The 11,734-nt window shown below is 47.1% G+C and overlaps 1 protein-coding gene across 5 annotated transcripts in view; it reads right to left on the bottom strand.

Annotated features, from left to right (window-relative positions):
• Positions 1 to 11,734, bottom strand: part of RUFY3 (RUN and FYVE domain containing 3) — a 31,191-nt gene that overhangs the window by 8,039 nt on the left and 11,418 nt on the right. For all 5 annotated transcript variants that reach the window (XR_014590145.1, XM_083861778.1, XM_083861780.1 and 2 more), the window contains exons 2-12: positions 6,458 to 6,631; positions 5,679 to 5,796; positions 4,113 to 4,214; positions 3,883 to 4,006; positions 3,609 to 3,670; positions 3,464 to 3,529; positions 3,293 to 3,362; positions 2,237 to 2,329; positions 1,719 to 1,799; positions 1,146 to 1,313; positions 335 to 432 (exon numbers count right to left, since the gene is read on the bottom strand). Coding sequence is in view for 4 of the 5 variants with exons in the window: in XM_083861778.1 (XP_083717904.1) it covers positions 335 to 432; positions 1,146 to 1,313; positions 1,719 to 1,799; positions 2,237 to 2,329; positions 3,293 to 3,362; positions 3,464 to 3,529; positions 3,609 to 3,670; positions 3,883 to 4,006; positions 4,113 to 4,214; positions 5,679 to 5,796; positions 6,458 to 6,631 (1,156 nt within the window). In the remaining variant the exon portion in view is untranslated. The remainder of the gene's footprint in view (positions 1 to 334; positions 433 to 1,145; positions 1,314 to 1,718; positions 1,800 to 2,236; positions 2,330 to 3,292; positions 3,363 to 3,463; positions 3,530 to 3,608; positions 3,671 to 3,882; positions 4,007 to 4,112; positions 4,215 to 5,678; positions 5,797 to 6,457; positions 6,632 to 11,734) is intronic.

Raw genomic sequence — 11,734 nt, 5'->3', positions numbered from 1 at the left:
GATGAGAAAATGGAAAAAATAAGAACAGCAAGAGAAAAAGAACACATGAATTAGCTGAGTAGGTATCGTGAAACATTTCCAAACACAAATTTGTTACCAAGAAAACCACCCTGTTTACTAAGAACCCTTCCCAACAGAAACCCTAAAATGAGAGCACCCAATGGAGGGCAATGTGCTACCCATTAACGAAGTCCCAGAGATGCTGCTCCCACTAGTCCCCTCAGGCAGCTCTGTCTAGCAGAACACTGGGACTCTCCCCATGCCCATTCTGGATCCATGGGACCCTACACTAAAGGACACACCAGTGGATCATGGTTCAAGCTTCCTGTCTTACCTTTGTTCCAGCTGTTTGATGGTGGCAGCCATCTGATTTGTTTTTTCTTCCAAGCGGCTGTTTAATTCACTCTTCTGTTTCACTCCCATGTCTGAACTCTGGGAAAAGGAGCAGTGAGGGTTTGTGTAAGGAGTAGTAAATCCCAAACAAACCCCCATAAATCATTTGACTCATGAAACAACAGGGCAGAAGGCAAAGAGGCAGGAAAAAGTGCTGGAAAAGCAAAGGTCAGTATTACGAGGACAAATGTCTTGCCGTAGAGACATCTGCACCCCACAACAGAGCAATGCCACCATTCATGAAGCTTCCTGGACATGGAAAATGCATGATGCAGTGCCTGCTAATACTCAATATCTTAATATAATTCAGCTGCTTTGAACAAAGCCATGGGCTCAAGGAGAGCAAAAGCAGCTCCTTCCTGCTGTCAAGTTGATTTTAGGATCTATCCTGAGCATTGTGCTGCTATTTGGAGAGTCTGCTTGTGTCACCACACAGGAGTTACACCAGGGGCCCTCCACACCAGACTGTGCTGGAACACAAGCTCCCACAGCTCTTTTCCCACCACAAAACCACACAAGATGCTTTCCCCTGTCTCACACACAAACTTCTAGACCATGATGGATTTTTGTTCAGAAGAAACTGAATTTGCCTTTACCCTCCACCATGTTCCAGCGTTCTCACAGCAGGACAGGACTGTGCTGCACAGCCTGTGACCCTTGCACACCCAGCACCTTTCCGACAGGCAGGAGGAATAAATGCACAGCAGCTCTGACTTTCACCTGGAATTCCCTGCATTTCCTTAGCTCCCTACCTGCAGCTTGAAAGACAGTTCATGCTTTAGAGCCCTGAGATCATCCAGTTGCTGTCTGAGTGCCACCAGTGCATCCTGCTTTTCACAGACGTCCTTCTCCAGCATCTTCATGGCCAGCTCCATCTCCTGCCGCATCCCGATCTGCGCCTCCAGCTCCTTCTCCACATCCTGGAACACAAGGAGCCCTCAGCACTCCCAGGAGCTTCCCTCAAGACCCAGGGGGTAAGCATCCTTCCCTTCTGCCCATATAGTCCCTACCCACGAGTCTGCTGCATTGCCATAACTTCAAAGTTGCACATCTGACACGTGCCTTAAGGAGAGTAACTCCCCAGTTTTCGGTCCAGTATCAGGGCCAGGTGTGCAGCATGGCTAGCAGAGTCAGGGAATTCTGCACAGACCTGTCTTTGGGATGGAAGGGTCTAAGGAAAGATTTTATTTCCTAAAGCAGACTTTATTTCCTTAATACCTTCAGGTCAGGTATTTTTCTCCCCACACATTTATGGAACAAGAGCTCAGCATGGCAGTGACCCTTTGCAGCCCCGTGAGGTGAGCCCAAGCCCCCTCAGTCCTCACCAGGCGCAGCTGAGTCTCCTCTTTCAGCTGCTTCCGTGCTTCAGTCAATGCCTGCCCGTCAGCAGTTCTGTCTTTGGTGGCCTGAGGTAACAGACACAGTTCACTCAGTATTGTGTACTGCCAGCCCCCACCTGGCCTCATTATTGGCTTTTCCCCAACACTTGGCATTCTGCAACAATTCAGGACGAACCAGCACAACTCCTACTTCCTGATTTTCCTGCCTCCCCTTCACAGAAAGTCCCCCTCCCTCCTGTCCCAACATCTTGCCCAGCCAGCCATAAGCTGTGGGAGCTCCTGGCTCCGTGCGCACTCCCTGCTTCATCCCTATGGCCAGGCAGGATTCCCTGTGGCCAGGGCCCATCTGTTCCCTCTGCACAGGGCCCACCTGCCATTCCTCTAATGCACTGTGGCACTTGTGTGAGACACACAAGGAAATAAACTCTGTTCCAAACAAGGCATTCAGGCTGGGCCTGCCCCAGGGCTCAGCAATCATACACACACACACAAAATACACCAACCTTACGACTGGACTCCAGGATGTAGGAGCTTTCTTCCTTAACCCTCTCCATCTCTTCCTGCAGTGTAATGATCCTGTTGTTGGCAACTGCAAGCTGGGAACAAAACACAACAGTAACACACCAGAAACATACTTTACTCGGTTTTTTTTTCCTCTCTTGACCCCACCAGATGAGGAAGATTTGGCTGGAAACTGGATGAGCAGCACACAGCACCCTTAAGGACAGGACTGGCTCAGAGGAATTCCCAGGGGTGACAGCACTGCAGGCCAACAGATTAATGTAAGCGTATGGTCAAAGGCAAAAGGAACTTCAGAAACTCCTTCTGGCTTTGTAATCTGCAACTCACATAAAGCTCACGTACAGAAGTGGCTCAGAGACATTCCAAGGCATCAGCTGTGCTACCCTGTGACAAACCCAAACAGAACTCCTGGGTTTAAGTGAGTGCCTGGCAGAGCTCAGGCCCAACACACACACATGGCTGTGATGTGGGACACAGCTCATGACCAACCCCTGGCCTGGCACAGCACCTGTGCTGCCACTGCAGCCTCACTGCACACACTGCAGCCCTCCCTGGGCAACTTCACTACCAAACTCCAAAACTGCAGTCACCACTGCAATTCATCTCCTGGTACCACGCCTCTGTGCAGATAAGACACCAAAAGCCACTCATTCCATCAGGGAAGACCTCCTGCCACTCATTTGCCAGAGAACTGACCCAAAGACATTTTATGACATTTACACCATCAGTAATGAGCTGCAGACCCTGTTAAAACACAGATTGCACCTAAGCTTCACGTATCCACCATTTCTTGGGCTCAGGCTGGACATCTCACTTAGAATGATATTTTTTCCTTTACTTTTCTGCAAATTTACATAAAAATACAGTTGGTTTTCCAGCTTGTGTTCAGTAGCAATAGCCGGTGAAATTCCTTAGCAGGTCAGCTATTCCAGTTCCATCATTAAACACCCCTCATTCTGTACACCAGACATCTGAAAGGAACTTAATCCCCTAACTTCCAAAGGCCAAAGCATCCAGTGGTTTTCCACGACACTTACCTCCTCGGTCAGCTTTGTGTTGGATTTCTCCAAGGCATCCACCTTGGCCTGCAGGTTGTTTACTGTAGCACTGTTGAAGAGAAAAAACCCTACAGTCATTCCTTCACTTTTTAAAATCCTGTCTTGTCTTTTGTTCTATAAGACAATAAAGAGCTAGAGAACATGTTTTACCTTAGATGTCTATTGAGTTCTTCTACATAGTTCTTCTGGTCCAAAATCGCAGTTATCTGACCATCTCTGGAAAAAAGAAACAGGGCAGCCTGGAACACCTGAATTCCCAAGAGGGGAGCAGCAAGACAACTGTGTGTGCACCTACCCTTCGCTGCCTTTTGTGCTGTTCCCATCTTTCAAATACATGGAGAAATCGATAACTCCAACCTGGAGAAGGAAAAATTGCATCCTGCATTAAACATTTGGTTTCTAAGACCAACCCACTGTTGCCAGGCGTGGAAGTTTAGAGTTAGAACATCAGCACCTGCTGTACTTCAGTAAGGGCTCATTACATCAGTAAGCTTATATCAGCTATGCAAAATTGATTAATTTTCCAGTTTAAATGAGCAGAACAAACCCATTAACTGAATACCCAGTACCTGGGAGTCCAGGTCTTCTCCCTTCATGCAGAAGTTGGCATCGATGACATTCAGACCTACGAGGAGGCCAGCAATGATGGCACCTTCCTCTTCCATCATCAGTGCATTGGGCTCATAAAATTCACTGTGGGATGCAGGGCAAGAGATACAGAGGAGTGAGATGGGAAAGATGATCAAGGTCTTACAAGACAGCAGAAGTGAACCTAACTGAGAATGAGTCCAGCACTCACCTGAGAAGATCCTTCCTGTTAATCAAGGCTTTCATGTACTCTGAAAGTTTCTTCTGCATCAGAGCCAGGCGAAGCCAAGCTCTTCCTCTGCCCACAGGTGTCCTGCAAAGGCCAGAAAAAAACACTTCCAGACACCCTGCAAGGCACAGTCACCAACAACTCTAATAACCCCACCCCACCCCAAGTTTCTGCACTTCCAAGACAGAGCTGGCACTGGTGCAGAGATATACAAGCTATGTAAGCACAGATTAAGCCATCACTGTTTGTCTCTTCACTCATGAGGTTTTTATTGCCACACTGAAAAGATTTCCCTGGCTTTATCCCTGCTGGATGCTGCCAGACAGATCAGCTGCTTCAGCTCATCACCTTCTGAATCACAACCAGTTCTGCCTCAGTCACAGGAACATGCACAAACCAGCACAGCTGCCCAACACCACTCCTTGGGGTGGGTCAGGCTGGATGGGAATCTGGCCAGACAGCTCAGTAACACCAACTCAGTTCTGTTCTCCTCCTCCTGAATGCCCTCACAGGATGCCATGGGCTCTAGTGCCAGTCTTTCCCTTCTTTTCTGCCAGCCATGGGGAGCGTGTCACTCTAACATGCTGACCTGGATGTCTGACCTCATCTGGCACAAGCAGCAGCAGTCCAAGGAAGCCACGGCCAGCACTGCCCACTCCTGACTCACTAACAGGATCTGGCCCTTCCACAGGGTCATTGTGAACACAAGGTTTAGAAACGCACTCTAGAACTGTTCTTTACTTCCATTTGTTTCCTGTTACAGTGTTCTACAACAGGAGGAGGTGCCAGGAGCCCTGGCACAGCACTGGTCCTGTCAGCTGCTGCAGGAGTCCTGCACAGATCTCCAGGAAAAGCACTTGGCTGTATGTACATGATTAAATAGTAACCCAAATGCAATTTATTGGATTTATTCACCTATTATTTTAGCAAAGATGACTCCATCCTTAGTCCTGATGCTCATACAAAAGCTTCTTAGCTATTTTTTCTATTCCAAGCTAAAAGCTTCCTACGGTTTCTTTTACCATGAAATAGGCAAGCCTGAATGTGATGTCTGAAATTCCTACGAAACTTTTACAAGTAATACATGCTTTCTGTGGCTTTTTGACTCCCCTCTTTAACACAAACTACTATCTTCTCCAGCTTGGTGCTTAAGCTTTCCTCTCACATACACTTTACCTGAAGTTATTTAAAAGAAAAATTACCTACGTGAGCCTCAAAACTATTTAAACTGTTATAACCTTCCTGTTAATTTCCTTCCTCTTGAGTCTGACTTCATAAATGCTCAATAAAGGCTGTTCCCATGCCTGAGGCACAAGCAGTAAATGCACTGCTGCCCATAAGTTGCCATGCTCCAACAGAGCAAGAATATATCCTGTGCTCTCCTGGTGCAGATTCTTGGTGAAGAGTAAGAGAGAAACCATCCATTTTTATCTGCAGAAGGTGACAGATGTATTCCTGAAGGTTCTGTTTGCCTTCCTTCTCTTCTTCAGGATCCTTCTCACAATAAAACCCATAATATGTACTCAGGCAATAAAAGAATGTACTTACTTCAGCCCTGGGAGATCCTTAACGCTTGCTGTAATCTCTGCAGCCTCAGGAACAAGTTTTTCTACTAGTTCTAGAGGTCCCCAAAATGACTTATTTTGACCCAGAAAAGTCTTTTTTGCTAAAAAACAAAGACATAAAAAATTTGCCCATTAGACCCATGCTGATATAATACATTCTCAAACAAGTGAACGAATTAGCCAAATCCTGCCAGAACACTTCCTCTGGGGCTGCTGCTGGGCAGGCACTTGGTGTCCTGGAATCTCAGGATGGTTTGGGTGGGAAGGGCCCTGAAGACTCTGCTATTCTGCTTCCCATCTCCAGCTACTACCATGCAAGGGCAGCACCTAAAGGACAAGTCTGCACTTAGCCATTTGAGCTGTGACTCAGGATTTCACAGTCAAACACATGCTCTGCTTTAAAACCAGCTTCAAGCCACGAGCTGCACGCAGCCCAAACCCTCCATTTAGACAGCTCTTGAGAAAGGAGCTCCAGGGTTGCAGTTCCTCTTCCAGCAAGGGGATGCACTCTTAAAGCACAAGGGAAGGGCAGAAAAAAGAATCACGAGCTTGCCAAAAGCCAATTTAATCCCCGATCACTGATTTACAGCCAGGACAACTGAACTGCTGTTTTAAACACAGCAAGCACCTGCAACGCCTCAACCTCCCCCTCCAGCAGGTGCCTTCATTTGGCCTGCCCAGTCCAGCGGTGACAGTGCTCAGCCTCCCTTGGGTCTCGTGCAGGCTGCAGAGCTCTGTTCCTACCCCACACTGAGGCACTACCTTTGAGGCCGTGCTTGAGGCAGTGCTCCATCACCACGAAGAACTGCTGCAGGGGGGCATAGTCGGAGTCCAGCGTGCGGCCCAGGTTCAGTGCAGACTCGATCAGCCCTTTGATGCTCAGCTTGGCCATGTTCATCAGGTTCATGCGCTCGTTGGCCATGAGGTAATTTGGGTCTGCAACAAAGGGAGGACAATGCTGGTGAGCAACAGAAGCTGGTTTTATTACAGCAAACACCCCACTTTGTTCTTTTTTTCCCCCTCAGCTTTGAAGGCATTTTGGGGGTAGTGAGTTTCACAGGAGGCACTCTGCAGGCCTTTTGTGGAGAAAAATTAACACCAACTAGCAGTTTAGGGCCAAAGGCGCAATGGCATGGGAAGAGAATGTATCATACTGAGGGTGTCTTAATACTTGAAATAACTACAGGAACTCCCTATTTTCAAGAAAGATATTTGGAGCCTGGTGTTCATCCTGTGCTTTGCATCTCAACAATGTGTCTCTGACTGTCACAGCCATCACTTGCTCCACCTCACATTCCCAGCTACAAACAGGTAAGAGTCTTCCACTTGTGGTTTGTTCTTCCATATAAAGATCATCACTTTGGAGCCCCTCACACTTAATCCAGCTACATGTGTCTCTATCCCAACTCACATCTCTCTTCCGCAAGACTATTTTTTTAAGCTTAGATGTAACATGGAGCCAACTCTCACTTCTCTCTCTTGGTTTTAACACTGCCACTGGTTTTCACGAGTGAGGAGCTGATCTTCATGGCTCCTGACAGATCATACTAAATCCCCAAACTCACAGATCTCCCAGGATTATACTCTTCCTCCACCATATTAGAAACATCCAGACCTTTAGACCTGCTACTCACACCCAAGTCTTGAGCTCCAGTTCTTGGGTGCAGGCAGTTTCATCCCTGTAAGGTCCATTTATCCAGGGCTGCTGCCAACAGCCAGGGACCCTTGAGCCAAGCTGCTGCCTCCACAAGTGAATTAACTCCTCCTGGCAGCAGAGACCTGCCCAGAGGACACCTCAGACTACAGATCTAAGCAAGAGGTACCCTGTCAGCACCCACCAGCCAGAAAGACCCAAGAGCACAGCTAATACACGCACACCCAAGTGCATGTCACTGTGGGCTGGGAAAAATCCAGCACAGGGAGAGGGAAGAGCCAGGGCAGCACCAGCATCCAAACCCGATACCACAGCTCTCTTGTTCAGTCCCTCCAAAAGCAGCCCAGGACAAAGCTTCTCTCATTCCCCTTCTTCTTCAGAGCGAAGCAGCACCAGGAGTCTCCTTGTCTAAATTTACTTTCATAGTTTAGAGAACTTCCAAGTACTTATTTAGGAGTGCAATGCTCAGAGCAGCACTGGACTGCAGAAAGACTCAACTTCATGAGGCGTTTTTATTGCCTTTCAGGACTACTGCTGCCTGAAGGTGATGGCTCTGGCTGATCTGGAGATACCCCGAGCATGAGACCTGCTCTGGATTTCTGATCCATTTTATGACCTGCAGTGTAGCTAACAGTCACCATCACCAGGAATGCAGACTGAGGAGAGAGTCAGGCACAGTGTTGCCAGCACACAGAGACCTCCACCTCATCCTCTCTCATCACATCTCCTCACTGGCCAAGGCCACTGATCTGATGGGCAGCAAGGCACCCAAAATGACTCTGCTTGGGTGGCAAACTAATCCCTAATACAGAATTAAAGGAACTGTGCAAGAGAGCATTGAAGAAAATGCTCCTTTGGCCATGGTCACTGGCCAACTTCAATAGAAAAATATTTTTACCAAATCTCACTAATCCAAGGTTTCCTCTTCCTTAGTCTGTCTGCTGTGAGCAATTGTGCTCTGCACGTGCAGTTTATCCAAGATCCTCATCTTGCAAACCAGTTAGCTTATATAGTGTGAAACTGGATAAAATCCCTAAGGTTTATTCCAAAAATTAAATGCTAAGTAATTGATGCTCTTGCTTGATGTACTGCACCACACACACCTTTAAAGAAGGCAAGGTAGGCAGGCAAGGCTGACTTTTCCACAGTAAAACTGTCAGGCTGCCTTTAAGCTGGGACAAGTCTGATCCTGGTGTGGACCTGGCACACTCCATCTGAGCTGGTCCCTTCTCCAGTTTCCTTCTGCCTCCAACTGCAAAACCTCTGCCTGGGCTTTCCTATACAGCCCACATTGTAAACCTTAAAAAGGAAATCCCCAGCCCTTGAACTTTGCATTTCCACAGGATCTGGGTTTCAAATGAAGGAATCAAACTCTGGGAACATTTTGTTACTTAAATACTGCAGCTTCTACAGAACAGACATGTTTCCTAACCAGCTGCTTCCAAGAAGATGTTTCCAAAAGCATTCAAGAATCCTGCAATTTGTTTAACAGGTACAATCTGTACCCAGGAACCTGAAAGTCAAGAAAGAGTCAATATACTACAGCATCTCAAAGGATTAAGCTGTGACTGGTCTTGGCACTTCTCATTTGGTGACAATAAATTTTAGCACTCCTAATACTTACTCTAAAACAAGGAAGAAGCAACTAAAGCTAAAACTTGGATCAAAGGCAGGGAATGATGAGACATTGGAGAAGTGAATAAACCCACTGAAAGCAATGCCAATTCCTTAGCATTCCATCAAGGTTGTCCATCTTACATCAAGAACACCAACTTAAAATAACCTGAAATTCAGCAGGGCTGCTTCCGTGTGGCAGAGAAACCCCTCTCCCCTGACAAAATTAATGCAAAACAACTTACACAATATTTTATGAAGAAAAGAAGTCTCAAGGCCCTCTTTTTCCTTGAGGCCTGCCTTGGTAAATGCCCTTCTCTGAGAAGCAGCACAGGCTGTTGGACCAGGAGAGAAGGGCATTGCCTGTGGCTGAGGAGGCTGCGGGCAAGCACCCAGGCACAGAACCAGCACAGCAGTTAAAGTCAGCACCTTCCTGGAAGATGAGCAGCAAAGATCAGTGTGCTCAGGGTGTGAGAACATCAGCCTTTTGTGCTGCAACACCTGAATCCCAAACAGGAGCAGTTGCATTTAATCATCAAAGTACCAATCTGCTTGACCACTTGCAACATTGGGGATTTGACTATTTCATATTTGCATCCTTTTTAAAAATCAAGAAAGAAGCACAGTAAGTTTCTCATTTAGTACTTCACAAGTTCTAACAAAAATTTGCAATACAAGTTTCAGAAACATTTTTTTGCCAAGCCTTGGCAATTGCTGCCAGAAAATCAGAAGTATCTAGACAGAAATACTGCAGAAAATCTGAAGCTTCAGGGTGATTTCTGAAATATTTTTTTAAATTCAGCTTCCATATGCTGCTGCAATCTTTTAAGCTGTGCTTCTGCCAGGCTCAGGAAACTACTGCCTCTGAAAGCATTTAGGAGAAGGCAAATAGCCCTTGCTGATTCATTTCTTCTACCTCCAAGTCAAAATAGTAAAAAAACTGCAAACATTTATTTAAGCAACACCAAGAAAATACAAGAAAGCCACAGCTACTGGCACTGGAAAGGAGAACTAACTGCATTTTGCACTCAGGCTCAAAGTAATAGTGCAGAAGCCAACGATTAGCACAAACAAGAGCTGTGAGATGTGGGTGTGGAACGCACCTTCGGAATCATCGCGCAATTGCTCCACCACATCTGTCAAATCCTCCCAAGAGTCTTTGCAAACAGCAAAAGGAAAGGAAAAGAAAGAAAAACGTCATGCAAGCCGTGATCTAAAGGAAACATTCAAAATCAAGGTGTAAGAAAAGCATAACTGAAAGGGAGATTTGCATCATACAAGACTTAATTCATAGTGAGTGGCGAGAGATCTGCAAGTCAAAAAGGTTCATTAGTCTGCACAAAGCAATAGAGCAAAGCATTTTTCTCCCCGAGTCAGACCAGGGCAGGCTTCAGTAAAGCTGCAGAAGCTTTGTTTCTGCATTAACACAAGCAACATTTTTGTAAAGCACATCCTAAAAAGAAAAGCAACAAAAGCATCACTTTATTTGTAAGGTAAAAGCACTAAACTTGTGATATTTATGCAATGTCAGCTTTTGCTTCGATTTCCTCATATCCAGCCCCAAGAAGAGCTGCTGGCAGGGGAACAGCCATACGTGGGAAGCAGGCACGTTCAGGGAAAACACACACTGAGGGCATTTTAAAGGCTCAACAGAGCTTAAACTGTTATGACCCTCACTCCAAATGACAGACCCTGCAGAGATGACCCAGCTGAGCCCTATACGGGTCATAGGTTGATGACGATCCCCTGAGGACCCAGTCAGGGAAGAAAGCACCTCTCTCCTTGGCAGGACCAGGGAGGTATCCTGGGAGAGGAGCAGGCAGGACAAGGATAACTGGTTTCAGCACACCCACTAAGTCCCTGTTGCAAACCCAGTGAGCCAAGTCAGACAAATGCCTGGACCCTGGGCATTTTTCACTCCCTACTTACGCACCCGCACCTGGCAGAACACTCAAAGCACGGGAAAGGCTCCGTCCCCCTTCCCGAGCTAACTGTGCCGAAGCCCTGAGCAAAGCCCAGAAGCTGCTGAGCCCTCCTCCCTCTCTCCCTCCCACACAGGGCCAGCGCCAGCCTCCTGCCCCGGGAGCCAGGCCTGGCAAACTGCTCCAACACGGCTGGAACAACAGCCAGGAGTCCCAGCGCCATCCAGCTCATACAGGGCTGAGCCCTGGGAGCTGCAGCACCACTGCTCAGCACGCCCCTCACCCTGCACAGGGATCATTTTGAACTCTTTTCCTCCAAACCTGAGATTTTCACCAACATTCCCCTGAGACTAAGCACTGCTGCAGGAACAATGAGGACTTTCCCTGGAGGAAATTCCTGTTGATGCTCTCCCCCAAGTACAATACTGATGGCTTTTGGTCTCTCATGACAGGTGATGCAGGTTCCCAAGGGTCGGGAGACTGAATCTCACTGTGGTGGATGGAGCTGTGATGCTTCCCGGGACCCTGCTGCACCAACAGGACTCTAGGACTCAGATCCAGATGCTGATCATCCGGAATCCCTACATGGCACACACCACCACTGCAAGATCTTTTATCTCATACTGAGGGGTTGGATTTTTTCCTAATACAAAGCACAAACAGGGAAGAACATATAACCAAAACCAGATTTACCAGTACCTGGGTAACGGGGACAGAGAGAACTGTCAGGTTGCATTTCACCTCTCTCATTTATTTTTATCCCTTAGCAAGCAACCCACATAAAGCTCCCAGAGAAATATCCAGAGGAGTCACAAATATTTTCTTCTCTTCTATCCCTACAAGCCATAA

Source organism: Zosterops lateralis (genome assembly GCF_965231275.1).
Source record: "Zosterops lateralis genome assembly, chromosome: 5".
Taxonomy (NCBI): Eukaryota; Metazoa; Chordata; class Aves; order Passeriformes; family Zosteropidae; genus Zosterops; species Zosterops lateralis.
The sequence above is the reverse complement of the archived record's forward strand: the minus strand, read 5'-3'. Positions and strand labels throughout refer to the sequence as shown.